Raw genomic sequence first — 27,123 nt, forward strand, 5'->3', positions numbered from 1 at the left:
CAGAGTTTTACTCAGTGGCAGCTCAGTTATTTTTACAATCTGCATCCTATCCACTCCTTGGATTTTGGTTAGTCCCAGGCTTCGGCACTCTGAAGTTCAGCATCAGCCAGCTGCCCCTGCCCAGGCTGCACAGTTCTCACTTCAGCTACGAAAGGAGAGACAACCTGCTAGCAACCTCCATATGTCTGATAATAATCACAGCAAGGTCTAAATTCCCTGCTTTCAAGTCTGTAATTGCACAATAAATACTTGCTTAATAAAGCTGAGTTTTGTTTTGTAAAGTGCCTGTTGGTTATTCATAGAAATTTGATGTGGAAATGGTCTATTAAGTCCCTTCTAAAGCATTCCCCGTGCATCTGCAGACCTGCTCCCTCTGGTATTTCTCTGGCAAAGCATTACATGGTAAATAAGCAGATTGTGGCAGAAAGTCAAACAAGACTTTTGACTTCACCTTTGAGGACGAGATCACTTTCTCTTATTTGTATACATATAGGCATGTTGTAAAGATAGGATGGAGATAGAATTCTCCATTTCTGTGATTTGGTCCTTTGAAGAAAGATCTAGAAGGGAAGTACTGAAGCCATGGCAAGTTTGAATGATTAACTGCAGCGCAGATGACAAAAAGTTTTAAAAGGCCCCACGTAAGGGTTTTAATTTGAACAGCGAAATTCAGCTAAAAGAGCTTGAATTGGCTAGAACAAGAAAAAGAAAGAATGTCTTGGTTTATAAAGCCCTCTGGAAATAACAGCTTTGGGGATGTTTTTATTCACAAAGGAAGACTGATGTCTCTCCCCCTTTTTCCTCCAAGCATGGGTAGCTCCACCAGTCCAAGCGAGGTTAGCCCTCTCCAGGGGGTTGCTGCTTTGGCTCAGTGCAGCTATTTTCCAAAGGTACAGAAACTCAATTTGCTAAAAATAGAGACATGAGGCACGTGAGAACTCCAGCCAGAAAATGGGAATAAATACAGAAGTCAGTGTCTGCAGAGGAGGAAGGCAATGCCGTTGGAGCGCGGGCAGCTCACTCAGGAGCAGCTCTCGTAGTAGGCGACTCGCTTGTTGATGGCGTTCCGGATCCTTCCCACCCGCTCCTCCAGGCCCAACAGCCTGGCTGACTTGGACATCAAAGCCTTGTTGCTTTCCTGAATTTCCGTCTCTAAAGCTGAGGAGAGAGGGCAGGAAAGGGTTCCGCGATGATTGGACAGGCAGAAGGCATCGTGGCCATTACTCTCCCTGGCAGGTTGGGCTGAGCCTCCACCTCCCTCCTGCACAGCTCTGGTGGGGCAACGAAAACAGATATCGCTGCCTCCTCCTGCGTTCCCCCTTCTCCCCCTCAAAAACACCCCAACACGACTGCTCCAAACAAAGCCATTACTTTTGAATGCTTAAAAATGGAAGCGAGCGTGTGGAAGAAAACAGGGGCACATTAGCACCACAGGCGTCCCTTCCACGGCCACCCACGTGCCCTTGCAAAATCTAAATTTACTGGCACAGCACCAGCAGATACAGCCCAAACCTGCACCATCTCACTGCCCAAAGTACGCTGTCTTCCTCGTAATTTCTTTCCTGCACCCCGCTGGGAGTCCAAAGCCCTCCCCCAGTGTGTGGGATTATTATACTGAGTTCACAAAGCATCTTACTTTCCATCCTGAGCATCGTGGCCAAAGTATCCTCAAACAGAGCCTGTGCCTCCAGGTCTATGCTTTGCACTCTGCTGCCCTGCTCTCCCAGAGCCGGGCTCTGCTCCATCCTTCTCTTCAGCTCAGCATACATTTGTTTCACTTGTTCGAAAGCCTGTGGAAAAGCAAATAAGCGGTGCAGGTAGGATCTAGCAAATAGACTGGGGGGAAGGGGATTTTCCATTGCTGAATCTCTTAAATATTAAATGGATACTGCACTAGAGCTCTGCCACAATGTTATCATGTAAATGCATAACAGTTTGTGATGCACTCTGAAAGATGCGACTGACAGCTGTATGGGCTACTCTGCCTCAGGGAGAGATACAGCAGAGAGAAGTTTCCAGCAAAAAGCATTAGGATTGAGAAAGGTCCTGGAAAATTTCGGTAGTGGGATAATGCATCAGATTAATAAGAAGTGACACGACGATGCACAAGCCGTGGCCTGAACAGGAAAGCCTCCTCGCCTCATCCAAAAACGTGCCAGGACACAGCTGGCTTTGCTGTCTAACCACAGCGGGGAAGCAGAGCACGGCTGTGACCGCTCTGGCCTTCACCATGCTGGAGCCCCATACCTGCTGCGCGTTCCTGGCCTGCTCGCCCGCCTGCTCGGCCGTCTGCTGCACGTCGGTGGCCCGCAGGCGGTTCTGGCCCACTCCGTGCTGCAGCTGCGACAGCCTCTCCATCAGCCCATCCAGCTGGCTCGCGATGGACTTCACGTTCTTCTCAGCTGGACCCAGAACAGCCTCAATCTGAAAGCAAAGTGCTTCACATGAAGAAGGAAATTGCACCTGAACCCCACTCCTAATGTTTTTTTTCCTCTGTGCAGGGACCAGCTACGCTGCATGACAGCCACATCGCAGAAGCGGGCTTTCTGCAGGGAGTGGGGACTGCTCCCTGCGCAGCTGAGCATGGCATGGCAGCCCCAGGGCTTCTCTCAGGGGGCTCCAGCAGGGACCGGGACTGGAGTTTGGAGAAGTGCCCAAGTCAGGCACAGCAGAAAGAAGAGATTTTTACAGCAAAAGCTTCACCAGATCCCACTTCCAGCTGCACTGGTGCAGGACGCTACCAAGTGGGGAAGTTTCAAAGGAAGAGTGAGCAGGGCACAGTATCGTCATTTGGGAAGTCACCAAACATCACTTACTTCATCAATACGTTCCTGGATGAACCGGAGGGAAGAGCCGGAGCCCTTGATAGCACCCCGGGCCTCCAGGAGCACCATGTTTGCTTGTCGCAGATTCCCGACCACCTCTTCTACGTTGCCCTCCACAGCATTCGCCCGGTTCCTGGGGAAATGTGGGAAACAGCCAGGAGTGAGTGTAGATAATTGCATGGGCTGGAAGTCAAGGTTGCGGAGGCTACATAAGGAAGCCTGAGAAGCAAGACAGGACTGTTACTGAGAAGGTTGCAATCTCCCTCCTCCAAAAGCCACAGACCCACACATCTGGACACACTGTGCTCCAGGCAGGTTTCCTTTTGAGAGAAGTGTTACTTCCATTTCATACCCCCAAGCAGAGCAGACAAACCGAGAAAGCAAGAGAAAAGCCATCCTTTAAACTAATTAGAAAGATTTATTTTGTAAGTAGTGCAAGAAAAAGTATTGAAGAGAAAGCAACAACCACTGAACCAGTTCCAATGAACATTTTTCTGCTTGCAGTGGGACTATTCAGGTCGGGTGACAGAGCTCACCATAGAAAGCCAGACTCCCTTGTCTCATCACTTCCAGCAGGTTAAGCAGGTGTCAGACATTATCAAGGAGTTTACATACTTATCCCGCTAACCTTCTCGCTGGGATATTGCTGCAAGTCAACATGTGACAAAGTAGATGCTCCAAATTTGCAAGGACACTCTGTAATTACTTTTTAAGGGACCATGAGATAATCCTTCCAACTTTCACCCAGAAAACAAATAGCCCATTTAATCTCCTCATGCTCTCTTGTGCAATTAGGATGTAGGTCACCAATATCAAGTAATACCAGGGCAACCCTGTCATCTCCCATCACAAGGACTCAAGAGATAGAGAAAAGCCTCCATTACTTTTGGTAAAGACCTTCTTGTTGTAGTAGCTATAACAAGATCTACTCTTGGCAGCCAGATTTCTTATTTGTACTGGGGCACAAGGGAGGTGGCTGCAGAGATTGCAGACTCATTCTTTTCAGCACTGTGTGGACACAGAAGATCCTGGGTTAAAACTTCATATTGTGCAAGTTGGTACAGCTCCAGCAGAGTGAGATTTCAATCCAACTGAGAACTACTTCATTCACTCTGGCTGAGTGACCCTCAGCTAACAAAAGCCCTTGAACCCCAACCAACCTGGCTTGTTCTGCCTCCTGCTGAAGCTGCTTGGCCCTAGCGATGTCCTCGGCCGTCTGGGCAAGTATGCTCTCCGGGCACTGCAGCTTAGTTGCCAGACTTTGGATCTCGGTCATTTTTCTCAGGACTGCAGTAGCATTCGTGGGGAGACGAAGGGAGAGAACAGACTCACTGATTTCCTGGATAGTGGCAGGGTCCGTGTCCTTGTCTACAAAGCAAACAGACAGACAGTGTCAGAAATGGGAGAGGCGAAAGGTGGGAGTGAAATGCAAGGGGGGATGAGGGCAGGCATCCAGCCATGCGTGCTCTCGTGCACACAGTCTCTTCATTTCAGACAGCTGCCAGGATCCACCCTGAACTGAATCCCCTTGAATTTAATGTACTTGGCATTTACATGAGCAAAATTTTCCTGAAAGTACTGAAATGGATACCTTTAATTTGGGGATAACAGCACCATGGCTAAGCCCAGAGCAGAGTCAGGTGTACTTCACTGATCAGATGAGGTTGTGTTTCAAGACAAACCTCTTTTCATTTCACAAAAGAAAGTTAATAAAACTGAGGAATCGGAGGCAGGCAAAGCCCAAGGGACATTAGCCCAGTGATTAGCTCAGAAATATCTTCACTCATCATTAACACCAGGCAGCACCAAATGACCTGATTTTCTTATTCAGCTAAAGCTCGTGAGGCTCATTATGTTATTACAATCTGTCTGTGGACAATAAGTCATCCCATTGGTTTATAGGACAACAAGGAATTCTCGCCTCATTAATAGTCTGCTCCAGAGGAAGATTTGTCTGTTTATCTCCAGTCAGTGAGTGTTGCTGGTAAACTTTTTTGCATTGGGTCAGTGCTGACTGCAAATCCTCAGAGAGCAGCAGCCACGGGACGGGTTTGTCCTCAAGCCCCAGAGATGGCACAAAGCTCTGCAGCAAAGAGCAGGACCCAAAGCAAGTTGTTGTCCACACCACAGAAAAGACTGCCTCCTCCACAGCTTTCCACTTAAGTTAATTTAGTTCCTTGGTTTAGAGGTAATGTTTGAGATCAGTTCATGGGAAAATGTTGGGAGACCCCTCCAGGAATCCCTGTGCACAGAAGGTCAAGGCTGTGCAGTACCTGCCCCATGGACATCACAGATGGCCCCCAAACATCCCCAGAAATAACCTGGCAGGGTCTGCCCTGGTGACAGGGAAGTTGACACAGATAAAACAGCCAGGATTTGGGTTGATCAGAACAGCACAGTCAAGCCTGAACAAGTCAGCATCAGCTGGCCAAACTGCAGTTGCTGACAAAGTCACGGACTTTTGTGCTGCTGAAATGCATTTTTCAGGAAGCGCTATCCAAGCCTGCTTTGCCATCTCAGAGGATATGCATTACCTTTGCTACATAAATACCCATGTGCAGATAAACTGGATATCCAAGAACTTAACTGAGGTGAGCAATTCAGCTGACTTCCTTGTACTGTACTCTTATACATAATATCACTGTAAAAATTAGGTTTTTCTGTGCACAAGTCAACCTGCATAGACATACTTTACAGCTCGCAGAGAACTACCTGACAAGAAGTTTCGGACTTGCTGGATGAACTGCTGGATGCGCCGGACATCTCCTTCTATCTGTGTCCTTGTTACGCTCATCTGGTCCACAAGCCGCCGAGTATTGCTTTGAATCTGATTTGCAGACGTCTCTGTCATTTTAATCTGCAAACAACAATAACCTGATGGAGCCATTTCTTCTTGACCTGGAATCCCAGCAGCCCCACCTCAACTCTGAGTGAACCAGGCAAGGCGCTTTGAAATTACACTACTCCCCATTCTTAATATGCCACTGCTTTAAAGGATTGTATACGTTAAAGACTGAGGGTTAGATTTGCAAAGGAAGCTCTCAAACAGAGGCAGTACTGTTTAGCTTTTCAAAACACCTTTGAAATGGATTTTGAACAAGTTTGAAAACTCACTTTATCTTTGCAAGCACCTGAGAGGCCACAGAAAGAAGCTGCAACAGCAGTAATGTGCTCTAGATTGCATCAAATATTAAAGCAGATACACCTATGGATTCTGAAAAGTTTCTACATCCCCACCCCTTCTGCCATACTAATCCCACCCCAGGAGGAGGACAGGCTTCCTTGGGACAGTTCCAGAGCCGCTCGCACGCCTTCAGCTCTCTGGCTCCTGTGCCGGGGGAGGCAGGACCCACGCATGCAGCAGGGAGTCTCCCACTCAAAAATCCCTGAATTTCTGCAGCTGTCCAAAAGATCAAGTCTCAAATAGAGTTTGAGATTAGGTATTTTATCACAGCTCACTCTTTCCACAGCTGTCCCCTCAGGCTCTGCTGCTTGACACGGAAGGACTGAGCACCGGGCTCAGCCGCGGGACAGGCAGCGCTGCCCGCACTCACCAGCTGTGCCGTGTCCTGGAGCCGGGCGCTCAGGCTGCGAAACTCCCTGGCAGCTTCCCCGGCTGTGGCGAGGGCCCCACTCGACAGCGGGAAGATGCCGTGGCAGGGCCGGCCGGCCCCGCAGGCAGTGCTGCTGTCCCGATGGCAGAGCAGCCCCTCGCACCGGGCAGGCGTGCATGTCTCTGCTTGGAAGCCACCGCAGATCTGGAGAGAGAGAGAGCGGTGGGGGCAGTGAGGGCACTGGCCTCACTGGCAAGACCTCAGTGCCATCAGGGAGGCAAATCAGCAATTCACAGGGGCCAAAGTTTCAACAGAGCCTCACCAAGGGAGCTGGGGAACTTGCTGTGCTCGTGCTGCAGGGCTCTGCACAGCAACAGGGATAGAGCCAGCCCTCCCAACAGGGCAGATGGTGATGGATACAGCACAGCCCAAATGACTGGAGACCATGACTGTGTTGGAGAAGGGCAGCCAGAGCTACACACGTGTACGGCAGCGCTGAATGCCCAGACCCGAGACAGCAATGCCGGGTCTGCATCTCCTCACCACCCCAAGCTGGAGCACAACTGAGAGCAAAGCAGGAGCTAAACCCCAGCGGCCCACGGAGAGTAACAGCATGTCTGCGTGGAGCAAACGTCTCATTTGCTGTCAGGACAGCAACTCTTCCCCTCGTGGCAGGGAAACCCTGTCCAACCTGCGCAATTTGCTATGGGAGAGCAAATGGGATGACAAGACCCTGCCCTCTTGCCTGGACATCAGCAGGTTTAATTACGTGGCATCTCCTCGAGTCACCACCCACCAAAGAGCGCACTGCAGCAGGGGCACATGCACACCCAGAGCCAGCACAAGCACCAGCACAGGCTGATCGCTTGGGAATGTGTTGCTGCCCTGAAAAGCAGAGAGGGGAGGTTGGTGGTCTCCACAGCAACCGTGCATTAGGAGACACCGAAATGGATCTCCATGGCAATAACAAAAGCAGCGAAGGAGAAATAAAAGAAAACTCATCCAGAAATTAAGTGGGTCTTTGAGATACAAGAAGTGACACATGAGAGAGTCCTTGGAGGAAAAAGTGCGTGCTTGGGAGGGGGTGGTGGGCAATGGTTCAGTATCTGTGATCCCCAGGCGAGGGGTGCTCAGACAAATCTCCACTCATGTCCCAAAGCAGCAGGTGCGTGGATGCCATTTACGAGTCTCTCTGGACAGAGACTTTGCCTTGTGTCATGCTGGACTGTTTGAGGAAAGATGAATGACTGACAGATGAGACTTCTGCCTCCTGAGCACTACAGGGCCATCCTGAAAACTAGATGTGAGCAGTGGGGAAGCAATAAAACCATTTTGTATCTTTACCTTGTTTATGACAGGGGTCAGGTTGGGAGATGAGGCTATCTTGCCCTTCAGGGTCAGCAGCTTGGAGGTGGACTCTGCAAGCCCCCCCTCCAGCCCCGCAGCGCTCCTGCGGGTCTCCCGGGACTCAGCCAGCAGCCCAGAGGCGCCGGCGATGAGGCTGCTGGCATTGGTGGAGGTCTGGTAAGCAGATCTGATTGTCTTGAAGGCTCCTGCAGGAATAAAACCGATAAATGACACAAATGCCTCCATGACTCATAAATGCAGCACAGCTACCTAAACAAAGGCATTGACTATACCCTGCGAGTGGATGTGTGCACAGAGAAGAGGGGGACACAGCCAGTGATTAGTCACTACAGCACAATGAAAAAGCTCCTGTTGTTTCCAGATGCCTTTCAGCCATTCCTTCAGTAAGCTACAGAGCTTTCCTGAAGGACTGAACTCTGGGTTGGGGCTAAAAGATAGAAACAAAACTACAGCAAGACGACGTGCACGTGCTGATCCTGGGCTTTGCTCTGTGCAGCCCAGAAGGGCTTTAGCGGGGCAGGACAAGGTTCTTTCAGAGCTCTTTCCCTGGCTGCCGAGCAGGTCCCACCATTCCCCTCCAGCACAGCCTGGAAGGAGAGCAGTGGGACATGGACCTCCAAGCCCTGCTCAGACAGCGAGGTGCAGAGTGAACCTGCCCTGGCAGCAGCTGCTCACCACAGCTCACACACTCTCAACTCGCTGAGCTGCACTGCAGCGACGAGGGGGAGGCAGCAACAAGACACTCGGAGAGAATTAGCTGCAACAGGGATATAATGGCAGCCTACCACCAGCATCATCACAGGGCTTAATTAGCTCTTCTCCTAAGCGCCTGACAGCCACCTGGCTCCCTTCCCCACCCCTCCATCCCTTCCATCTGTGCACAACCTTCATTATCTCAGCTTCCTCCTGGGTTCAGTGACACGCTCCCAGCGGGGGTCCCCCCTTCCCACTGCTCCCGCTGTGCCCCGGCAGCAGAGTTTGTGCTGGCTGGGGGACGGGAACGCAGTGTCCATGGAGCAAGCCATCCAAGCCCCAAAACGCCAGAGCAAATAACCTGATAGCATGAAATCCTGGGTTGTGTACCACAGGTTGGGTAGAAAGCATCCCTCTTGTTGGGGAGGGAAGATGCATTTGCTGTTCCTAAGCTAATAGCAGGTTAAAAACTCTCTCAGCCACTGGGCCGGTGGGAAACCACCAGGCACAGTCACACATAGGTAAATTAACGACTGCAAATTAAGAGATATTATAGCTGCAGCACTGTACCTGACAGATCTGTGCTGCGGCTGGTTTCAAACAGGGTCTTCTTGCTCTGATACTGGGTGTTAGTGATAAGCAAGCTGCTGTTGAGGGCTTCAAGCTCCCTCAATAGAGAGGAAGTCTCATCCAGAAAATGAAGGTCAGGATTTATACCTCGGACCTGCTCTCTGGGAGAGGAAAAGCAGAAAATGTGAATTCAAGTAGAGAGCAAAGCACCTGTAAACAGAGAGCAGGGCTCTACCACGCTGGGATGGTGCCAACACCAAGTGAAGAGGCACGTCTGAGCCCACAGAGCTGACGGCCAAGGACATGTGTTGGCCTTGCAGGTTTGCAGAGGCAGCAGAGAGTGGGGCTGGGCTACAGCTCTCCCACATCAGGCCAGCTGGCAGGGACTAGGCATGCTGAACATGCCCGGAGGATGCTGACCATCCGGAGCCTGTCCACAGGCCTCTCCTGCCTTTGCAACGTTTTGCACAGGACAGGCACACATGGAAGTGCTGCCCTCTTGCATCCCAGGTCACCGCATGAATGGAGCAAGATTTTCAGGTACAGAAACAAAGCAGAACACATACAAGCAGCTCAGTGTGACGAGTGAGCACACAGAAAAAAGCTAGCATCCCCTCACGGCTGCAGGATCAACCCTGTTAGCAGCATCCATGTCTCACCTGATCGCAGTGAGCATGCTGTCCACCTGGGCCAGGCTCTGCTCTGTGGCAGGAGCGCGGCTGAGGATGCCCTGTGCCTGCTGTACGTTGCCCTCCGCCTGCGAGAGACGGGGGCTGAAGCGGGACCCCCCGCTCCCCAGGGGCAGCCGGGAGGTGGAGTTGCTGAGGCCGGCCTGGCGCAGGCGCAGGCGCTGGATGTCCCCGTCATAGGCACGGAAGCAGGGATGGCACAGCTCGCAGCCAGGGTAGGTGCTGCAGTGGCCTCGCTGGCACTGGTCACAGCGGGGGCCCGTGACTCCCAGGCGGCAGAGGCATTGGCCCGTGGTCTTGTCGCACCCCATATCCTCTGTGCCCTGGAAGTCACAGTCACACTCTGGGGAATGGAAAGGTGGAGAGACATAAAGGTGAAGACCACCGAAAGGGGAGGAGGGGAGAATAAATTTAGAGAGAGAGATATATAGATACATATATAAAATCAGACCCTGTTAATGGGATGCCAACACAATCTGAAGTCCAACCCCACCGTCAGCCCCTGTAGCATCTGGGAAGGAGGTGGCACGGGCAGAGGAACAGGAACAGCCCCCAATCCCAGTCGCCCACCCAGCCCCTGACCCTGCAGGGCCAAACCAGCAAGGCCAAGGGTCTCACCCAAGGCTGCTGGGAGGTGACTGGTGCATACCGGGAGAGCAACAGGGATTAACTAGGAAGCTGTTCCAGACAGGAAATTTCTCTTGCAAAATACTGTGGGAAGTGCTGATGTCAGGATACAGGCCAGGTGCTCTTTCCCAGATAACCCGTGATTTCATAGTGCTAAGCAACACCAAGCCAAAATGAAACAGATGCTCCCTACCTGTGCACCCTACCCGGACGTCTCCATAGTGCCTGTCTGGGCAAACCCGCTCCTGCGTGGCAGAGCACGTCCGTCCCGTGAAGCCTTCTCTGCATGGACACTGTCCTGTGAACTGAGAAAAGAGAAATAGATCATGGAGACCCGGCTCTAGTTGCAGCACTCCCTCAGCTGCTCTTGAGCAGTAAAGCCAGCAGATGGACAACCTTCCCTACTCAGCCTCTGCCCCGGGACGTGCCTGTGCTGCACCTGCCAGGCTGCAGGCTCAGCTGTGCCGATACAAATGCTCTCCAAACAGCACAAGCATTGCAAAGCAGAGTTTTAAGCTTTGTTTCAAAGACAAAGGAATTGCCCACAAGCAGCCGGTTTGCCTTCCCAGGTCTCCTCCCTGCACTGAGCTCATTTGGGACCTACCTTTGGCTCTTAGAATTTGTCATGGGGTTTTTTTACATTTAACTTTAATTTTCCCAGTTGTCTCTTAAGCTTGAAGTGACACACATGCTTTTCATTGACAAATGAGGATAATTAACTTGCCTTGACTGCGTGAAGATGTCTTATTAGGACTTCCTTACTAAATATCAGGCCTTTTAAAACGGCTTAATCTTGCCTCGATAATTACCACCTTCTTTCATTTTCCTGAATAGCCTGTCATAGTGTTTTCTAGGAAATAGGAAAAAGAAAATAAAAGCAGGACAAGCTAGAGAATGCACGGCCGTTTTGTGGAGGCTCCCACGGATGGGACAGGACAACAGAGCCACCCAACAGGTGATTTTGATGCTCTGAGTGATCCGCGGCACAGTACTGCCCAGCGGAGACACACCTCCGTTGGCAGTGGCACTCTTGGCTGCACAGCTCGACCCCCTCACTGCCCCGGGCAGCCCCTCACAGTGGCTTTGCAGAGCTGGGAAAGGGAAAAGAGCGAGCAAGCTTGCAGGCGCATGCATGAAAGAAGGCGGGGAAATGAAAATGAAATATTGCTGAAATACACTGAAGCTACCCTGAGGATGCTGAGGGCGGGCTGGGCAGTACCTGGTTGCAGTGGGGGCTGCGGGAGCCATGTGGGTGGCAGCCGCAGGACTGGCAGCCCCGGCCGCCCCCCATGTCCCAGTGCTCGGCCGCACACTGGTCGCAGTCATTGCCCACCACGTTGGGCAGGCAGAAGCACCTCCCCGTCTCATCATCGCAGGGCATGTCCTGCCGTGTTCCCAGCATGTTGCAGGTGCATCCTGAAACGGGAAGGGGTTTGTCTTTTAAAAAATGGGTGCAGAGCATCAGCCCATCTTCCCACGAAGCCAGGTCCACAGAAGCACCTTGCAGCCACCCAAAGATGAGCTCTCCTGTCTCTCCCTTCATACCCAAGCTCGGCACACAGGACCCACACCCCTGCACTAACACTGTGCCACCCTCTCAAGCGCTGCAGCAGGACTCAGCAGCCCGAGAGGCCTCAGCACCTCTCCAGCCCCGTCGCACAGGCGATGCAGACCCAAGTCACGGCTGCTCTTTGCTGATCACCCACACAGCATCACCTCCAGCATCCCAACCCCTGCACGTCCGGGGAGGCACTGGAGAAGGGGGTACAGCCCTACACACACCCCAAACTCCACTGTCCCTGTGCTTTTTGCCAAACGTATACCCAAGACAGGCCAGAGACCAAGCAAGGAGGTTTATAAGCCTTTGCAAAATGAGCTTTGGCTTGGAAAACCCAAATCAAAGCTGGTGGCAAACTGCATCCCTTTCAGAGCCACTGAGGATGCCAAGTGCAGAGGTGAGGTGGGAGCACCCTGGGAAGCAGGGGCTGTTTTGGGGTGTACTCACTGCGGCACCCCATGGGGTTGGCGTTGGCCAGCTGGGCGAAGCCTGGCTTGCAGAGGTGGCAGCGGTCCCCCTGCACGTTCTCCTTGCAGATGCAGCGCCCTGTCAGCGGGTCACAGATGGAGCCCGGCACGGTACCGTCTGGGTCGCACTCACAGGCTGGAAATATGCAAGAAACAGCATTGCTGAGGGGGACAAGGGGCGGACAGGGGGTCCGGAGTAGGTGCTACAGGGGGGTAACCAGGCACTCACGCAGACAGGCTTCAGGATGGGCGAGATCCTGCTGCTGGTTGCGAAAATAGTTAGTTTTGCAGCGTTCACAGTTGTTGCCTTCAGTGTTGTGCTGGCAGTTGTCACAGACGCCCCCGCTCACCCCTCCGCTGGCGTGGTACAGCTCCGCGTCGAAGTGGCATGAGGCTGAGTGACCATTGCAGTTGCACCCTAAAAAAACACAACAAAAAGGCCCAGCTAGTGCTGCAACCGTGCAAACCCCTCCAGCAGCCGCAGCTGAGGCACTAGAGGGTGCCCGAGTCCCCTGTGTGACATGGTGACGCGCGCTGACAGCCCCAGGACCAAGCTGGCACCTGCCGGAGAGCATGGCCAAGCACTGGGACAGCCCACGAGCCCGGGCCATCGCCCGGCCACAGCTCTGCAGAGCAAAGCCCAGCATGCAAACACACCAGGGTGCCTTTTGCAGAGACATCTGTGCTAACATCCAGCCCCCCACAGCATCCCAGTTAAAGGTCTCTGAGCTCGGTCCCAGTGCCATCAGGCACGGCTGGGGAGGATTTAGGAAAGGCCCCAGAAGAGGAGAGGGGAAAGGCACTCGCCATACTCTGACACTCATGGGGATCGCTGTCCTCCGCAGGTGCCCACGGCCGGTTGTTGTAGAGGGCGGCGCAGCGATCGCAGTTGGGACCAGCGGTGTTGTGCTGACACACGCAGTGCCCGTGGACCTGCTGCAGAGACAACACTTTACCCCTCACGGATGGTAACTGCTCCGTTCAGGGCTTCACCCTCCTGATGCCTTTCCAGCACAGCCCTGGTCAGCTCCTGTCCCCACACAGCTCCCATTCCCCATGCAGAGACGAAGCTCCAGCACCCAGACAGCACTGGGACTGGGGCAGGGACAGGGACAGGGACAGGGACAGGGACAGGGACAGGGACAGGCTGCTCCTCACCCACAGCCATTCCCACCACCTCTTCCACTCACCCAGGGACAACCACGCTCAAGGCAAAGCAGACAAGCATAAGCTGGGAACAAGAGAATTCCACGACAGCACACAACCTGTGCTGGCAAATCCTCCTGGGCATGAAGGAGCCTGCTGAAACCTTTTGCATGTTCTCACCCAGCCAAGAGACCCAGTGCCAGCAGAAGCAATTCCCCCAGAGCCTCCTACAGCCACTGAACTTCGTAACTCCTTATAAAGCCCCTCCACCTTCTTCCCAACACAAAAAGGGGGGTTACTTGGGGGTACCACAGGCTGCTGTCTCACAGCCACCACCCCATTGCTGCAGGCAAAACAGGGCATAGTTTCTCCCGATTACAAGCAGCCTCTGCCTGGGGGTAGGACTCCCACACCCCACTGCTGGTCATCCCGATCAAGCTCTCCCAAGGAGCACCCCAGGAAATTTGGTGGAGTCTGATACCACAGCGCTTGGCTTTAGGCTTTTCGCTTCGCCTTGATGCTCACCGCAGCGTGCAGGTCTCCCGAAGGGGCACAGCGGTCGGCATGTCCATGGCAGAAGCAGCTTCCCAGCACCCGCATCTCGGTCAGAGCGTAGAAGGTGCTGGGTGAGTGGTAGCCCTGGCGCGCAATGTGGGGGAGCTCAGTGAAGTTGATCCGCAGGTTGGTGAACTGCCCGAGCTCTGTTGGGGACCGAGGAGAGGGAGTGAGGGGGCAGGAGGCACCCAGGTTCTGAATGCAGAGGTGCATCACAATTCATGTGGAGGGCTCGGAGCAAGAGACAGAGGCACCAGCACGAAGAGCAGCAGCTGAGTCATCAGCAAAGACCAAACGCTGCTCCTTGACACATCAGAGGTGCCAGGGCAGCAGTCAAACATGCAGCTCGAGGCCTTGGTTGCTGAGGATCTGCTCCCCACGGGGCTACCCCGGCTCAGTGCTCTCCATCACAGGTAGGAAGAACCATGATGTGGTTCCTTTCCCTTTCTCAGATATAAAAGAGGCCATTCACTTACTATCGACAGTCTGGCTGTAAGAGGTAGTGATGGTAGACGCCAGGTCTTGGACACTAAATTTCACCTGAGAAGGAAAAAAAAAAGTTAAAAAGCAGGAAACACAAGGTGCTTTCTTCTCATGCTGTGGGCAGCATGTGCTCTGGACCTGCCTCTGCAAAACATCACTTAACACAAGGAAAAGGCTTCAGAGTTGAAGAGGATTTTGCAGGAAGACCAGCATACACCTTGCTTATCACAAAGCAGGGAGGGCTTTCCCCCCAGAGGAGCAAGAATTCTCCTGAGGACTCCCCTCAGCAGTGCTGGATGTCCATGGGCTCCATCCCTCACCAAGTGTAATACGTGTAAAAGATTTCCAGGCCACTATGTGTTTCTGCAGCGTTGCACAGGCCACCCGCCCCAAACCCAGGGTCACAGCGGGGAAGACGGTCACATGTAGGGGTCCCACAAATCCTACCTTGCCCCCGTGCAAAGGGTACCCCTGCAGCGCCTGGCACCGAACATCCTGCCAGCTCTCGGGGGAGCCCCGGGGGACGTGGGGGAAAGTGGTGGCACAGTCAGAGGCCAGGTACTGGTACACCTCCCAGGTCTTGCCGAAGTCAGTGGAGCGCTCAATCAGCATTGCAGCAGGTAGTGGCGACTGCAGAGCAGGGAAAGAGGCACATCTGTAATGCGGCGCACCTCATCCGGCTCCCACCCCAGGGATGCCTGTCCTCCTTCTCCTCCTCCTGCCAAGTTCAGGTCTCCGCAGGCTGCTGGAGCAACTCCCTACCAACAACTTCTGGGTCGTCCCCGTTCCCTCAGCCAGCCCTGCTGCAGACCCACACTCGCAGCCACAAAGTACACATCTGCACCATGGAGATGTCTCAGCAGACAGTTGTGGGATGGGAACCCACCACCCTGCTCTGCTCCTCCCAAACGCCTGGGGAATGGCCATGCAAACGGAAAATGGAGGGATGGGGGCACGATCCCTGGCGTGCTTCCTATTGGGAAGGGAGCTGTGCGCTGAGATCCCCACATCCAGTGGGGCCCATCCACCACCATCTGTGGCCTCCTCGCGAGCAGGGATGATGCACACGAACCCTGAAGTGAAGCAGGATGCTGCTAAGCTGGAATGTCTGGTCCAGGTCCAGCTGCACAGAGACACGCTCGATGCCTGCGGGCACAGAGAGGCAGCTTCAGAGGAGCAGACTGCAGAATTCAGGAAAATAAACCGCTCAGCTGCCTGAGCCAAGTCATTTACTTCTTTCCTTCCAATCTATTGAATTCAACACCTCCTCCTCTTCCCCTCAATGGCATTTATTGCCAGGGTCCCGCAGCTGCGGTGTCCCAGGGGACCCCAACACACCCAGTGATACTCACCGTTCTGGGACTGCCACCAGCGTGAGTGCCCAGCGGAGGACATGATGTTCTCCACGCGGTGGCCGTTGTAGGCATGTGGCAGCCGTGAGTCGCACCTGCAGCATTTCATGCTCCACTGGAAGAGAAAGGGCGGGTAGAAGCGATAGTCCCAGCTCAGCGGAAGGGAAGGACCCCACCACAGAGCCCGGAGGAGAGGGGCCCATGTGCAGCGTGGACTTGCTGGGGAACAGATGGCATCAGTAAAGCTGGTTTATTAGAGATCTGAAGAACCACAATCAGTAAGACTAATGATACGCAGGACTCAGGTTATCCCCTTCACACCCCATTAAAAAACACAACTCATGGTTTTATGGACTAAGAACTAAAACCAAAATGCTTTCAACTAAAACACATTTTTGGCAAACCACCAAAAATGCCTTTTTGTAAGCAAACCCCCTGTTTTCCACAATGACAACACTTGATAGAAAGCTCTATGCAGCTTTCCAGGACCAGTTTGCCTTTTCCACACAGCCGAGGGGCTGTTTGTTTGGGAGAACAGAAAGGCCTTTCTCTCGCATCCCAAGGCCCCGGGTGATGCTCAGCCCCCTGCGCTCTCCCCCGGGAGGGGAGCGGGAGCAAACAGCTCAGCGGGTGAGAAGTCACCGGGTGGGAAGTCAAGCGGCTCAAAGTTCAGCCCTTCACTTGAGCAAGTAATTCAAGGAGCAAACAGAGATGTGGCACGGGGAACGCCAAGACGGGAGAAAACACAGTCCCCAAGGAGCAAACAAATACCCAAATTTTGACTAACCAAGCAACGCTCTGTGCAGCCACTACCAGGGGGCCGCGGGGTGCGTGCGGCACATGAGCAGGCTCAGAAATGTGTAGAAAGCGGCAGGAAGGAGGTTGAGCAAGAGACGGGGAGCAGAGAAGGTCCAGACATGGGCCAAGAGGAGAGGCGGGCACAGGGTGGGTGAGCAGACTGGGCGAGGGCCACTGCCGACCTGGGGGGACAGCCAGGTGAGGCCAAGGTGGGAAGGACAGGTCCCAGAGGGATGTTCAAATAGCAGGCAATGACAGAGCCTGCAGCAGTGTCCCACGGGGGACATGGGGAGGTCCTGTCCGAAGCGCTCGGTACCGGCCATGCTCCGAGCGGAGAAAACACGAGGGGCTGCAGAGAACGCTGTCCCAAAAGTAGAAGTGATGTGAAACATTTCAACTAGAAATCGAAGTTGTCAGTGGCCCGAGCGGTAAAGTAACCCCCCAAACGGAGCAGTGGGACACACACTTCACACCAACACGTCCCAAAGCCTGAGAAATTGGGGAAGATTAAGAACAGTGCTTGTCAGTGGTGGCAGGCGCTGGCCTTGGCGGCGCGAGGCAGGATGGCTCAGAAAGGTCATCCTGGGAGGAAAGCGGGTTTGGGGGAGAGGAGGGGAGCGTGTCTGGCACAAGGTCCAACAGCTGACACCGGGAAGGCAATGAGATACCCTGCTGCGAGGGCTGGCAGCCCCCGGCGTGGCATAAAGTGACAGCAGAGTCATGGGCATGTTTGGCACCCCAGTGATGAGATCAGCTTTCAGTGGCGGAGCAAAGATATCGGGTGACAAGTGACAAGAAGCACTTTATATCCACCTCTGTGCTAAAATCTCCCCATCTGACACTTAAACAAATGAGCCAATTCCAACCCAAACACAACCCTACACACAAGCTGGGGTCAGGAGAGACCTGTGCCTTGGAAAGGCAGCAGGATCTGGTGGCCGGGCCAGCACGGTGGCACCAAGATTTCTGGTTTCCCCTTTAAAAGATTAATTAACAGTAAACTGTGAATTTCCTTACTCCTGAAACAAGCTCACCTAAGTCAGCCAAGTCTATTTTTCTACAGAAAAGGACTTGGCTTCATAAGAACTACCTTTTTTATTTTTTAATTTGAAGAAAAATTCATGGAAAACTTTGCCCAGAGTTACCTTTTTGCTCGCTCTCATACAAAACCACACAAGGCCGAGGCTGGCTTTGCCCAGAAAGCACTAACTGGTCCCACAGCACTGCTCTCCCAGCCCACGGCCGTGCTGGTGCCCCGGGAGCGGACGGCACAGGGCGAGGGGGCCCAGACGCCAGCTCAGGTCCTGCGTTGGTGACACTTCCTAACAAAGCCCAGACCTGACTCTGCTCTGCCCCCAGACCCAGGAACCTTTCAGCAGTCGGGCAGATATTGAGGAGAGACCCTCACTTAAACCTGACCTGTTTCCATAATACTCTCCATAGTCTTTATGTTCTCTGTCCACAAATATCCCAGAACAGGAGTTGGCTAACTACAATATTTACAACAATAGTGCAGAGTAAGCAAACAGAGAATTCAAAATATATAATCATGCAATTTCCCTGGCTCTACCAACTCCTCCTGGCTCTGCCAGTAAGGATCAGAAATAATGTAATCGGGTCCAGGCAGAAGAACTCATTTCAGATAATGACTATTAGCAGCAAATTGTCAGGAAGCTACAGGAATTATCCACAGAAATAATCTAGTGAACAATTCCCAATAATGATTAAACTTCACAACAGTTCTGACCGTGATTAGCAAAGGGAGAAGGAAGGCTTTCTGCGAGGGGAAAGGTTAATCTCGGCTAAATTATTCATTAGGAGTGATTCATGCATACTTATTAGATCATTCACACAGCCGGAGACACAAGTACCTTCTAGTAGCTACAAAGCAATATTGGCAATGAAGCCGCAACCACACTTAAAATGCAGTGCTAAGTAAAAATTAAGCTTCAGCTGTGTGAGACAGACCCTCCCCATGCAGCGTGCAAAAATCTTTGCCTATTTTTTTTCTCCCCGCCTCCTCCCCCCCCCAAGCTTTTTAATTAAGGCTAAAATTAACACTGGAAGCAAAATCCATTTCATGTCCTTGGATCGAATTGTGAAACCCCTCTGTTGCACAACGGGAGGGTTTGCTATTACTGACTGTGACTATGTGTCTCAAAGTTCCTTGGGACACAGGGAATTGCCAAAAATGACAGTCCAGCACCGGGCTGGGGGGAGATTCACCAAGCGCACACCTTTCCCCAGCGCTCCCCTTCTTTTATCGCCAGCAGACTGTGTAGAGCCCTGGGAGCTGGGCTGGCCAGGAACAGCCCAGGGCTGCGGGACTACGTGAGAACTGGAAATCAAGAGGTCACGGTCTAAGGTCTAAACTGGGTCACCGACCCCCAGGGCAGCCCCAGCCCCGGCTCTCCTGCACGTCATCCCCTCCAGCCAGGCACCAAAGTCCCCATCCCCTGTGCTGCTGCCGCAGAAGAGAATGGGTACGTGGTTGAGGAGGTGTGGGACGTGGGGCTGAAAAGGCCTACAGGAAGGCAAAAGAAGTTGTAAGTCTACATGGAAACCACTAGCTGCCCCTCTGTGCCTCCAAGCTACTCTTCAGAGTCACCCAAAATAGGGATGATGGAGGTTCAGAGATAAAAGGAATTCCTTCCAGCCTTTTGAAAGGTAATTCTAAGTAATTTTTAGAGGGAAAGCCAGAGTGTTGAGAATAAACAGATTCCTGTCTTAAAAATAAATGGTGGAAGGCAGGGGGGGAGAAGGGAAGGGGCAAAACCAAAAGAAACAACTAACAGGAGAACCACCAGGTATTGTAAAAATTGCCCATATACTACATCACACACCTGGGACACTCCTGGGCAGTGTGTGCAGGGACACGGGGGCAGACCCAGCCCTCGCCCCTGCGTCCTCTGCAGCTCTGCTGCGGGTGTTTGCTGCTCTTCTCCTGCTCTGACCTTGTGAACCAGTTGCTGACCAGCTTCCCATGCTTCCCCGCTCACGCAGGGGCAGAAAAACACAAATAATTTTAAGATAATGGACTCAGACCAAAGTATTTTAAGTAGCTCTAGCTGCCATTTTAATATGAGTAGAGAGCCCTTGAAATAAAACCTCCTGGCATAGGTGCACAACCCAAAATAAACTGAAGTTATTCATCAGCAAAACTGGGAAGCTGCTTCGCTCCAGTCATGAAATGAAGACCTTTCATAGCTGCAGAGACCTTGGTGGTCCTGCGTTTAACCCTGCCCCGTGTCAGCGAGGGGCACTGTGTCAGTCGGGCTCCTGGCACGCAGCCGCCCATATGGGAGCCTTGTGTGGTCTTGCACAATTAATATTGTATAGGGACAGTAATTACTTTTCCAAGTTTATTTGGGGACAATCTAGAAAGCAGCGGGAAGTTATATGTATACAGAGAGATTGAGGGTTATTAAGAAATAGGGTGGGCAGCAAGAATAAATTACCTTAAGAACAAAGGCACTTGGTAAAGCTGAGTTACGCAATGCCCTATTCCAACCCATTTTCATTCCCTGTTAACAGCAGCTGTAGGACATCACTACACCAGGCTCCCAGAGCAGGGCTCCCCTTGCCTGTGAAGTACTCTGTCCATTTTCTGTAGGAAAATGAGGTAGAAGTTACCCATGGTTATGTCGGCATGGTTAAACCTCTCAGTGAGCAATTCCCATTTGCTAAACTGGACTGTGCATCAGTTTTGAGCACAGATATCTCTCTGAGCTGTAACACCCAATGGCACATCTTTGCTCAAGCAGTCAGAAGCGACACTGGGAGCTGAGCTCTGAAGTTCTGCTCAAAACACAAATAGAGGGCTCTGACTCTCAGCTTGGTTCCACCAGTGACCCCCAAATTCAGAGGCGACAGCAGCGATGGGGGTGCAGACACAAGCTGGACAAACACCCCGGGTATGGGGTTTAAGGAAATGAAGTTCATTTCTCTTGCTCAAAAGCAAGCTCGTGGGTGCCTGTTTTCCTCACCCCGTCTGTTCTCACATCATCTCCCCTCAGCAAAACTTCATTTAAAATCTGCCAGGATGACAGTCTGCAAAACCCATTCTGCACCAGCTCATCTCCACGCACCACACGCACCGCCGGGGTCCTGTTGCCTCTGCAACCTGTCTGCGAGGGAATGACGCGATGTCTCCCAGCATATGTGTCACTTTGCAGTCGTGTGGCAAAAGAAGATACAGAGAATGGAGAAGGAGGGGGGGGAAATAATGGGAAATAGGGTTTTTCTTCTGCACATTCACTGCAGGTAGGGACACATCCCTGGAGGAAAGAGCAGGGTGTGTCTGAATGCCAGAATGAGATGAGATAAGCACAGAGCAGCAATGCGTGGTTGCCTGGTTGCCGTATTACCTTCAACAGGTCAGGAATACAAATTATTCGGTGCAAACCCCTGACATGATGAAGCAATACCCAAAATCAGAAGCCCCGCTTTGAGCAGGGGGTTGGATCTCCTGCGGTCCCATCCGGCCACAATTATTTCACGATTTTGTGGATGCATTTTTCTGTGTAAAAAACTTGGGTTTGACAGATGATGTGGGTCTGAAAAGCAAATGAGGTGGGAGGCACAGTGGCTTTTCAGCAGGCTCTCCCCTGTTCCAACATGTCCAGGACCCGCTGAAGCACCCGGCAGGCAGCATGGTTTGGATCGGTACCGACTCGTGCAGGTGAGCAAGCAGATATAACCATCAGACGGTAGCAATAAGGCAGGCAGAAGCATTAGTCTTGCACATACTCCCTCTCGCAGACATTGGCCTGTATTTTTGGAAGCAGCCAAAGACAACTCAGTGCTGAGACACCACAGGGAGAGACGCTGCAGACCAGCCCTTGCCAAGCAGCTGCGACCATCCATCAGCAGGAGAAGGAATCCTCTGCCAGGCCAGGAGCTCTCCTGCCCAGCGGTTCACACTCCCCTCCCACTAACTCATTTAGGGATTAGGCTTCTCTGGTACCCCTCGATTACCACCTGGATGACCCCAAATCACCACGACACAAGGGGTGATAAAGGTGACTTGCCACCCTTCGCTCCTCATATCCACCAAATGCCCATGAAAAGCAGGTGAGAGAAGGCAGAAAATCTTGGTCCTTGACCTTATGCAAACAACATTTTGATATCCAAAGTCTCCCAGGATCTGGGCATGAGGACCCACGTAGTCAGCACACATACAAACTGCAGGATGCAGGGAACAGCAGCGACACGAGCACAAGCACGCCCAGCTTTGCTCCTCTCTTGCCTGTTCTTTGGCAAAAGATTTCACAGTGCTGGGCAGGATGCTTTGGGTACTCTTCAACATTAATAAAACATCCAGAAAAGTCTGTAGCTATTTCCTAGTTCTGAATATGTCTAAGGTGAAAGCATTGCACAAACCCAGAGGAAAGAAATGCTCTCCCTCCAGAGCAGTGTTAACCTTGCGGGGAGCAAACACGCCACAGCATGGGTACCGAACACACCGCGGTGCGGGTACCGAACACGCCACAGCACAGGTACCGAACACACCACAGCACGGGTACCGCTGCTTCCAGCAGGAAAGCGGAGCGCCAAAGACGTGCACAGCCCTCGTGTGTCCCTCGGGAGGGCCAGGCCAGGCAGGGGGACCGGGAACCTGCTAATCCGCGCGAAAGCCACACCGTGCCTTCCCTCGGCTAGAGCCAGGGACTATGAGCTACCCCATACTCCTACCAAAGCACTATACTTAGCATTTAAATAATAAAGAGGTGAGTTAACTGGGCCCTGAATCACACCTCGGTCAATGAGAGTCTTTCCACACACATCACTGCCTTTACAACTCCAAATCCAGGCTCGCTTATTTTTCTATTTTATTTTCAGTTTCCCTCTTGCTTTTCCTTTCCCTGCTGACTCAAACAGCCATTTCCCAAGCCCTGAATGATTTCCAAGGCAGACCATTGGTCTGCCTGGTTTCCACCCCCCATCACTTTTCTAATTGTCGCTGCAGTCCCCTGCGCTATAAATGGCAATGCCGAGTGTTCCTCCTGGATTTCACTAGACTGAGTCTACAGCCAAGGAATGGAGCAATCGGTAGTGCGAAGTATAAAGGTTAGAGGGATTTGGAGCCAGAGCAGACAATGGAGCAGAGGCTGAAATCGATGCCCACAGCGAGTGACCCACCAGAATTGCACAAGAGGACCCTGGGGCCAGCGCGGGCTGGTGGCAGGGCCAGACAGGCTGCGCCCACCAGCTGGCACAAGGGCACCGGCAGCCAGCGAGAGCAACCCCTCATCCCATGCCCTCTGCTGAGATTGCAAAACCGACTCCAAATTTGTACCTATTTGGCAACAAAACAAGAGCAAGACTTGTAATAATAATAAAAAAAAATGTCCTGAGAGTCAATAAATTAAATGTGCTTACTTTTTATGGCATGGGAATAGGAAAATTGAGTTCAGGGGATTAATTTTTGCTTAAATTAGGGAAGTAGAAAAAGGGAGGAAAAAATTAGGAAATGCTCAACACATAGGGATTTCTCCTTTTCTCTCTCTTTGCAGACAGGAGCTGGTATACTCAAAACTCCCATTAGCCACTACAGCTGCAGAATAGAAATAAGGGTCTTTGAGGAATTTCCTAGCGGTAACAATGCATCTCTCATTTCAGTAAAGGAAAGGATCACATACACGTCCCAAAGCTAGAATTGGAGAATCCAACTGAACATATCAGTCTTAACTGTTCCATAGCCATTTTAACCCTGGTACTTGTAAGGCAAGGCGTGAGGACTACGAAACCTGAACAGTTTAGGGACCTGAAGACGAGAAGAGACTGCTGCAGTCTTGCTCTCCGCCTTCCTCCGCAGCGCCGCCACGAGACCTCACTCACTAATTCCGCACCAAACGGATCATTTCTGCTCATGGTACATCACAGCCATCAGAGAGACGCCCCATCTCCACTCCAAATATTACAAATGATGCAGATGATCACAACTAAAGGCCCTTCAGAGCGATGTCTCAAGGACAGGTGAAGGGAATAATTCGCCCACTCCAGCTGGTATTAGGACGAGCAGCTCAATCAAGGTTTTGCAGACACTCGCTTTCCATAGCACAAGGCCCCTCTTCCAGTAAAAGTCACTGTCAAAAGTCAATGTTAAGCGAATGTTTCAGAGGTACATTTATGTACAGTTTGCTCAAGTATAAACAGAAATTGGGAAGAAATAAAAAATGAAGTCAGAGCAGAAATAATTGCTGGGTTTTTTTCTGTCCGTAGGCCCCAGCACCCGTGAGACGCAGCAGGGGTTTGCTGGGGAGGGGAGCAAACAGCCCCATCCCTGGGAGCATCAAAACAGCTCCGAGAAAAGTGAGTGGGAGCCTGAACTGAGGAAATGCCTGACCGCAACTGTCACCCGGCGAACGCCCTGGTGAAGGGCAGAGGCTGCAGCCAGAGCCCAGCATCCAGCAGGACGTGATGCTGGTACCCGTGCGGGCCAGGGAGCTGCCCCAGTCCCACACCAACCAGCAGCTCCCAGCCACCCCTCAGCCCACCGAGGAGCAAAAATGCCTCCAGCACAGCGAGAACAGCAGCTCTGTAGCACATGCACTTACTGCCACAACTTGGCCTTCAACTTGAAGGGGAATTAAACCCAGAAGAATGCTGACTCACTCGAGCTGGATTTCAGTGTAGAAAACACCGCCTCACTGGAGGTCTGCCACTTCCTTTCCTGTCGAGCATCTCTCCCAAGACCCTTTTTGCCTGTCCTGCATTGAACCCACTCTCTTTCGAGCTCCTCCTGTGGCAATTATGGGGTTAACATTGCCAGACAGACAGAGAAAGGCTTTAGGAAGTGCTCACATCAGGGACATCACCCCTGTAGGTTTTCGGCTCTGTGCTCAGGCAGACTTATCCTTAAACTCTGATTTGGTGGCAGCTTTGGAGCCTGGAAATCCACAGCTGGCTGAAACGTTATCCTCCCCAGCACGATCTCCTGCCTCCGCACAGCCAGCATAATTGAAAACAGTTGTTCGGTTCAGACGCTTTTCCAAGTCTTTGTGAAAGACCTGAAATGTTCCTATTTTTGACAAGTGAAATATGACTTCAGTTTATAACTGAAAAGTCTGGGGATAGGAAGGCTTGGGATATTTTGGATGCAAAAGCTTCCGTTTTGCCTCCAGTGCTTCACACCAGAGCTTTGCTGCCTTTTCCCTGCCACCGCATCGTGCTCAGCTCCTCTTCTCGACCATGGGTCTTGAGAGGACACCACAGATGGTGCAATGATCCAACATGGTTGGAAGGGGAATAAACACCTGAAATAGGTTAAAGACATCCCCGCAAAAGGGTAGGAAGGAGGAGAGGATGGGTAAAGGCATTAGCATCCCTACATGAGGTTTAGGAACGCGGAGGGAGGAGGGGAGGAGGTGAACATACCTCTCCATGGGGTGTGCAGTAAGTCTCAGGCTTGGTGAGGCCACAGGTGGAGGATGCTCTCAGGTGGTGGGCTCGTCCCAGCAGGAGGTCTCCGGCAGGGGGGTAGCAGGCTCCCTGGGAGCAGGCTCGCTGCGTGCCCGCCGGCCGCGGGGCAGCTGGAACAGCAGGAAAACAGGACTTGGGGCTGTGTCAGGGCGGCACACAGACATCAACCAGTATGTCCGCTGTTTTCTACAACAGACCAACTACAACCTCATGCTTGGGACAAACCTACACAATGCATATGCTAAAAAGGACAAAGGCATTTTGCCCCTGAATTGCCTTTACTTTTATTAAGAAAAAGGCACTTTTATAGTGCTTTGTACTAACAGTTATTTCTGAAATTCTTCTTTGCCATGACCCCAGTGTCTGGGCTGCAGTCCCCTGCTCATCACACTGAACAGCCCTGTTTGGTGTCCCGTTTACCCACACAGTCAGCCCTACAGCTTGCTGTGCCAGACAGCGAGCAGCCTTTTGCCGAACACCAGCACTATTACCAAATACCAGTCTCCCAGCTGCTGCCACAATACTGCTGCTAATACAAAGCCCACATTAACAGCATTTATATTTAGTCAGCTTCCCCCATATCCCTTTAGCAACACCGTACAGTGAGCCTTACCCAGGAGGACAAATAATGCCCATGGCCAAAGCCGGCAGCGAGACTCCATACTGCCAAGGACACACCTAGGGAAGAATTTGCAGCATGAGCTAAAATGAGCAGAAAATGCCAGTCTAAAGCTCAGTCCAGGTCCTTCTCAGTGTAGAGGGAGATAATTTTAATTGATATACAACAGAATAATATGGGTGAAAATCAAGAATAATGAAGCGGAAAATCAGATGTTCAGATCATATTTGTTTTTAATGTTTAAAGAATCCCAGCTTTTCATCTAACTCATGAAGCATGCACAAGTTTCTCCTAAAGCATATAAAAGATTGCCATCTTCCCCAAACACTATCTTTGGATCTTTATGTTATTGCTGAGGTGAACCACAGGTACCAACACCCCACCTCGCTCTCAGCAGAGCTGTTATTTCTGACTGCCCAGCTCCCGGGGACCTCGAGAAGCCACAGCCCCCAGCACCACAATCCGCAGCAGGCAGGGAGCTGGCGTTGATGCCAGGTTGCAATACGCGGCTAGAAACGATGCCCTAACGAGTACGCACACACACACCCCCCCATACAGCCCCCCCAGCCACCTATTCCCAGGCACGCTGCGCTTTCTGTTTGCCCACCCCACCCTTTGCCCCGCGTTTCCAGAATTGATTCCAGATCAAAACTCGCCAGCGCATGCGATGGCCCACAGTCTCGTTCTACGAAAAGAAGAAACCTGTAAAAATCGCTGCAGAATACGTGTCTCCGGCAGGGTCTCCATGGGGAAGCCCAGCAGGATTGCCCAGGGGAGGCAGTGCTGCCAGCACACCCCCAGCAGCCAGAAACCTCACCTGCCCTCTTCCCTGCGGGAGCGGGAGCACTGTCACTGGTCCTCGCGGTGTCACTGGTCCTCGCGATGTCCCCGGCTCGCGGTGAGGGCTCTCTCCTGCTCCCCGCACCACCCAGCAGCCGATCTGTGACTACGAGAGCCCTCTGCACGCTGGCTCTCTCCTCTCCCGGCTTTTAACACGCAGCTGCCTCACCTGGGAGAGAGGGTGCCTGTGGGTGCAGTAATGATAAAGGGAGTGATTCAGGGATCTTCAGACATACACACCCAGTTACCGTATAACTCATGACAGCTCCTAGACAGGGCATACGGCCGCAAACATAAATCACTTCGGATGAGGATGACGGCAGCGTGAACCAGCTGCTCTGCAGGTAACCAGCAAGTGAAAGCCCATCTGCGGGTGCCCCCACCTGGGTCTCGCAGGGCCACTGCCGGACATCACTGAGCCATCTTGAAACCAGCTCCCTCCAGAGCCGCTGCACGGCTCGGCGTCGGGGCGATGTACCCGAACGTTTACCCACCCTCCGGGCAGGTTTTGTATATTGTGCTTGGCATTGCGATAACAAGGCAGTGCCGCTATCA

At 52.3% G+C, this 27,123-nt stretch overlaps 1 protein-coding gene across 1 annotated transcript; it reads right to left on the reverse strand.

Moving 5' to 3' along the window:
* Window positions 1–1,021: 1,021 nt before the first annotated feature.
* LAMB3 (laminin subunit beta 3) lies at window positions 1,022–26,568 on the reverse strand (the record flags this gene model as incomplete). The annotated part of the gene is made up of 23 exons (XM_082494435.1): window positions 26,546–26,568; window positions 25,723–25,787; window positions 25,065–25,219; window positions 15,888–16,002; window positions 15,608–15,681; window positions 14,983–15,165; window positions 14,529–14,592; window positions 14,023–14,198; window positions 13,164–13,287; window positions 12,581–12,769; window positions 12,332–12,487; window positions 11,546–11,742; window positions 10,520–10,631; window positions 9,670–10,042; window positions 9,011–9,171; window positions 7,724–7,932; window positions 6,380–6,583; window positions 5,538–5,682; window positions 3,986–4,193; window positions 2,817–2,958; window positions 2,248–2,424; window positions 1,637–1,790; window positions 1,022–1,158 (listed from the first exon to the last, which is right to left on the reverse strand). Exons 2-23 carry the CDS (start codon window positions 25,769–25,771, stop codon window positions 1,022–1,024), a joined length of 3,504 nt encoding a protein of 1,167 aa, XP_082350561.1. The 5' UTR covers window positions 25,772–25,787; window positions 26,546–26,568.
* Window positions 26,569–27,123: the final 555 nt, after the last annotated feature.

This window comes from Vanellus vanellus, assembly GCF_965231255.1.
Source record: "Vanellus vanellus genome assembly, chromosome: 23".
NCBI lineage: Eukaryota > Metazoa > Chordata > Aves > Charadriiformes > Charadriidae > Vanellus > Vanellus vanellus.